Consider the following 6,000-nt stretch of genomic DNA (forward strand, 5'->3'; position numbering starts at 1 on the left):
CAGCCATAATTTCTTATAATTTGTCTGTGCACGTGTGCTGTGTACGTATGTGTGCCTGGATGAGTTGCATGGTGAATAGATACATCTAATAGTTTGTACGATATTTTTGTGTGCACGTGTTCGGTGTACGTATGTGTGCCTGTTTGAGGTGTATGGTGAACCGTACATCTAATAGTTTGTACGATATTTGTGGATTTGTTTTGTATAAACACATAGTGTGTATTTTGTTAGCCTGTGCAAGGAAAATAAAAATTGTCCTAGTTCAATTTATAACTTTTTCAACATTGTGGTTTTATATGAATGCATCTATTTAACTAATGTGAGAAATGAAGTGAAGTTTCTTTCTTTCAGATCTACTATGAAGATGCTATTCATGGAGACATTCACAGTATGCAAAAAATTCGAAATTTCAATACTACTAAGTACTTAGTAGTAAAAGCATACAATTTAAGGCACTGACTGCAATTTGAATTTTGATTATTAAAATTAAAATTTTTTGCTTCCCTAATTTTACTTTCAACAGCCAAAATACTAAACGGCCAAATAAAAAATTACTGAATCGTAAAAAATAATGGCCCTGTGGTGTAGTGGCAACATGCTCGCTCGGCAAGTGAGATACCCGGGTTCGAGTCTCAGCGGAGCAAGTAGTTTATGCGATTTGTAATATACACAATACTATCAATACATTTATAACAATACAAATTTGGCGTTGTAGTGAATTTAGTATTATATTAAACACACAACTTGGTAGTACTGTTTGTTATTTAGAGAAAAATGTAATAGCCTTGAGAAATGTATACATAGGGAAGATTGAAGGGTAAATTCCATTGCTTTATGACAATTAAAAGGCAATTAAAAATATTTCGTACTGGTAAACCAAGTCATTCTTAATTTGAATTTCTATTATTTCAAAACGTTGTATTTATATTATTGTTCTTTGACCAATATTGTATAGCTACGTTTAGGAAAGTGTCATATATTTTTGTGATAAATAAATAAAATAAAATATTTAGACTTAAATATGTATTAGGAAACTTCTCAAGACATATTATAAATCAATGCTACTATTTTAGATTTGATTTTTTTTTTAATTATTTTGTCAATGGTGTGTAAGAATATAGCTTATTTATGTCATAATATTAATGTGCAAAACACGAAAAATTTCAGGACTCTGTGAAAAGACATAATTCCTAAAATTTGATAGTCCACTTTCCTAAATTCCTACTTAAATCTTCCTAAATACTACCTAAATTACGCTTCTTAAAACATCCTAAATTTCGACAGTGCAGGTAAAATATTAGACATTATATTAAAAGTTGGATCCTGTTCATAACCTGTTAAATATACCTATAACTCTCCATTCAACTCACTTTTATCATTTACAAGAAAAAAAATAATCTTATTAATAAAAAATAAAGCGTTGGTTTAGCGTACCACCAATACGGTTTGATAAAAATAAAACCTTTTGTTGAAGCGTTTTATATAACCGCTCGTTATTTAAAAAAGGTATTACATAAAAGTGTTTACTCCATTAAAGATACTATCCTTTGTTTCACAGCACAATACAGGTTTGAAGTACCAACAAAACAATGGCTGGATAGAGAGCCATAACAAAACAACCTTTGAAAATTTAAAACGGGATGAATAGAGCAGTCAGTGATGTTGTGACGAAACTTATAAGGATTCGGAAAACAAGAATTGAAAGTTTCGTGTAATTATGTGCGCGATTTGAAGCTGCGCTTTAGAGAACAAAGAATAGAAGTTGTTCAGAGGATTCTCTGAATGTTCCATTGTTTGGTTGAATTCATCGACGGGTTATAAATGTGCTAGAATAACGTCAGAACCACTCAATAGTCTGAATGAATGATGGGAACAGTATTCATGTATGTTTGCGTATAAGTTGACCTCAGGCTTTTTCATGATTAGCGGCAGTGTAGGTGAGGTGGGAGATCTCGCGGGTTCTATCGTAATACTTGGAAGTCAACGGCGTAGTGTAGCGGGTACGACGGTTATCGCGAGATAACCGGATCAAGCAACGTCGAGCGTGGCTGCTGCTTGAGTAATCGCTGAGCGATCCTGTCCTTGCAAGCAGCCCGCCTGCCCGGCTGTTGGTGGTGGTCCGGAAGCATCTTTGAGCCGTTGGTTCCTCGGTTAAGTGTTAGATAGGGCTATCTTCGCCTGGTAAATAAGACAATTTTTACTTTACTTTAATTTTTATATCAAGGTCAACTTTGTTTTTGTTATATACACGCATACGTATTATATAAATACGTAGAAGTATAATTAAACGCTAACTTATGTGATATTATTCAACGCCTGTTTGGTTGGAATAAAATTTAGGAATTTTTATCGCAGCTGGAATCAGATACTTAGGTATTTCTTGGTATTACCGCCACTCGTATGAGATTACGGAAAGTGAATGTTTTTCAGTTCAAGTTATTCGTCGCAAAATAGAAGATAGAAAGATGCAAATTCGGATTGGTGCTGGGGATATACAAGGATTGTAAAATCTGTTTTTTTCTGCGTAATCAGATCCTTTTACGCAATTCTACAAGTTTTGATCTAAATTTCCTCAACACTACATCTGTAAGATATAAAAGCTAAACAAGGTCTATCCAACCCTCTGCAAATGAAATACAAGTTGATGTATTTGACCCTCAAATTCAAGTCCTGGATACGCCACTGAGTGGGGGGTGTTTGACCTCTAACGTGACGGGACCACCGCGGCCCGGGAAATCCGGGGAGCAAACCTGTTCACGCTGTACCACTACTGGCCCTGGTGTACTGTTACACGCCTTGAACGTAGGGCTTCCCTTGAGTCGCAAGTAGATCAGTTTCAGTAGCCAAGTTGCTTTGCTCGCAATTCTTCCACGTGCAAAGTAAATTAGTCCTCACGGGATTGGAAACCCAGGTTCTTAGACGTTTTCTTTTCTTTCTTTTATTTTTAAGGGGAGGCCGATCCCCTTTTAAGCCTTTTTCTGTCCGTCCTCATGGCCACTGGCCTGTGCGAGGATCTTATCAAACAGAATAAGGGGGAGAGTCGATACAGTACAAGGTCGATGGTACTGATAAAGAGTGCAACGGTCAAAGACAGGATTTGAATCTGCGCTATCTCTAACTCAGACCCAAAGTCCAACGTCTTAGACCGCTCGGACATCGGCACTCCCACTATGCCACTGATACTCATCATCGTTGAACTGAATAATGTTTAGGGATGATAGGATCGTGGACGACGAAGAGCGCTTAGCTATACCTGATTCGAGGCAGTCGCATGATCGGTCTAAACAGGTTTTCAACAAAATGAAAAGACTGTGTAAAAATAAAAAATAAATGAGTCGAAAGCGTGCAACACGAACACAGAAAAAAGGATGTTACTGATTTGTGCAGGGATCAAATACCCCGGTAAGGTATCACCGTACGATGTTAATTTGTATATTTATAAGGAAACACGTTGGAGCAAAATTAATCTGAATCGGGCTATGAACATGGTTACTTGTGTAAGACCAAATATTCAAAATGATTCCTATGCTAGAGTATATCTATATGGGGAAAGGAATTGAAAAAAAATTGAAATTCAGCTACTGACGCTATTTAAATATTTCAACGTGAAATCAAAACAACACATTACTTGTGAGTTATTTACATATAAGATTTCAGGGAAAGATGTAATGCTTCAAATGATCTCTTCGAAGAAAGTCATAATCCACGATATTAATAAATCGATACACCGGAGTGTTGAGAGGTCTGACACGTTAACTTAACTACAGTCTTACGAACTAATAAAAAAATGTAACTTTTTGACACCCAAGTCTCATGGTACAATGTCATATGATTGTACTCAGTTTGTTTAAAAATCTGTTTATTCTGTGATTCCTCGTTGCTTTACTCTTAAAACATATGTGAAACTTTCAGATTTATATTTTTACCTATAATTTTTACGCTGCGTCCTAAAAACCAATAGGGTTCTCCCTAAGTTTAAGAGAAACCAATGCGCCAAGTTTGAAGTATCTAAGACCTTTCAATCAAGAGTTCATACAGGAGGTACATAAAAGAACAACATTTTAGGAAGGCCCTTCAGGTGATGAATAATCGATATTTAAATTTTCGTTTGATGGAAGATAGTTTTGTTTAAACAAAGAGAAATGCTGTGGTAGAATGCAAAGTTTAATTGAAAACTGTTGTGTTTAATTATTTTACTGTCACATACCACCGAGGAAATCATAGTGTCACTTTACGTAGAATAACGTAATTACATTACTTTTGCAGTTGAATGCAAATTATTGCAATGATCAAGGTTATGAAATTCTACAAACAATGATTGTATGTAACGTACCAGTTCTAGTTTGTTTTCTAAATATAACATAACAATGTAAACTAATTGAAACCGTCAATGAGAGTACTCAAGCGGCACATGAGATAACACATGAGAGCGTTGTTTATTTCAGGCTTAATCCCCACTTACCGAGGAAATGAAACACAGGCATAACATTTCTCTGCAACACATTACATTTTTGCTTTATGCATAACTGTACTGTTTGTGTACATTTTACTAATTTGTAACTAAAAAGGTGTTTTCTCGTATTCAATTTCTCTATTCCTAACATAGATATGTCTTTATATTTATATTGCTAATTCGTTTTGGTGTAAAAGTACGGGGAATCATGATTTTGTGGATAGAGGTGTTCCTATGTAGACATGTTTGAAATAACTGAGATGATAAAATAATAACAGGCAGGAGTAAAAGTTTCGTGGAATTTCGAAAGAGAGAGTTGTTAAAACGGGTATAACAATAATACATGTGAATAAAAAATAATTTTTATAGATACGAGAACAACAAAAAATGTCATCAATGCAACTTCCAAACGAGTTGAGTTTGGGCTAAATCATAACAAATGACATTGAAACTTAAGGTACACTTAAGTCGTAGTAAACCAAAGTGTATGTTTATGAAAAAAGCTAACGCTCAAAGTTTTAATGGAAACAATTATGTGCACAGTATGTACATATAGAGGAGTGATACAAGAAAGCTAAGTTTCCATGAGTGACTAATATTCCAAAATAAATAAACGACCTGTACACTATTTTAAAAACACTGAACACTAAGACTTACCAAGCGCCTTCATGAACTCATCGAAGTTGTCACTGGCATGCAGCTTAAACTTCTGGTTGAGCACTAGACCGGCCATGTCGAGTAAGAGATGCGGGAAGCGGGCTGCGTTATGCGGGTAGAACGACTACTAGAGAAGACTGTCCGAACTCCGGTTATATACCAGTGCCTCTCCCACCGGCACAATGAGCTCGGTGGTCCCAACAATTTTCTCATATTCTCATTCATGAATGGTTGAATTGAATGATTAAAGCTTTGTCTAGCTGTTGCTCTGTCGGCCGGCCATTGCTACCGGAGACTGACCCACTGACTTCTGTCTATCGCCGGTCTACCATCCTCACTCTACCGCCTTACCCTGTACGCCGTGCACAACGCATTGACTTTGGAGACATTTTTGGGTTTGAAAGGGCGGTCTGCGAGGAGCTTGGGGTATCATTTTGCTAATGGTGCTCATACAACTTGATCAAAAAGTCCAGTCCATTCTAATAATTCATTATAAAAACCAGAGGTTTGGTAGAAACCAGACATTTTTACACGAATTTTCTAGATATTTTAAAACAAATACTTTCACGCCCCTATTTTTGTCGCAGATTCATGGGAGATAGCCCATTTTAAAGATATAATCAGTACGCATTCAACGCTTTTCCGTAAAAAGGTTTTGAATATTTAAACGCTGAAGTATTAGAGAATTGAGATTTTTTCACAAAAGCAATACAAATGCCGAAAAAGTAAAAAATGGTTTCGGATGCGGATTAAAATTGTGTCCCATAAAATTACGAAAATAAGGTCGTATAAGTGTTTTACATTTATCACTGCTCTTATGGAGATAAAGTCAAGATGGCTCTAAGGGTAAAAATTTAACAATGAGGCCCATGCATTTTTGAATCCCAACA

General features: G+C 35.9%; 1 protein-coding gene across 1 annotated transcript in view; it reads right to left on the reverse strand.

The window, feature by feature from the left end:
• LOC124369965 (fatty acid-binding protein, muscle-like) overlaps positions 1–5,264 on the reverse strand; it is a 30,095-nt gene extending 24,831 nt beyond the window's left edge. Inside the window, exon 1 of the mRNA XM_046828198.1 lies at positions 5,111–5,264. Coding sequence (XP_046684154.1) covers positions 5,111–5,186 — 76 coding nt within the window. The 5' untranslated portion in view covers positions 5,187–5,264. The remainder of the gene's footprint in view (positions 1–5,110) is intronic.
• Positions 5,265–6,000: the final 736 nt, after the last annotated feature.

Source organism: Homalodisca vitripennis, chromosome X, assembly GCF_021130785.1.
Source record: "Homalodisca vitripennis isolate AUS2020 chromosome X, UT_GWSS_2.1, whole genome shotgun sequence".
Lineage (NCBI taxonomy): Eukaryota > Metazoa > Arthropoda > Insecta > Hemiptera > Cicadellidae > Homalodisca > Homalodisca vitripennis.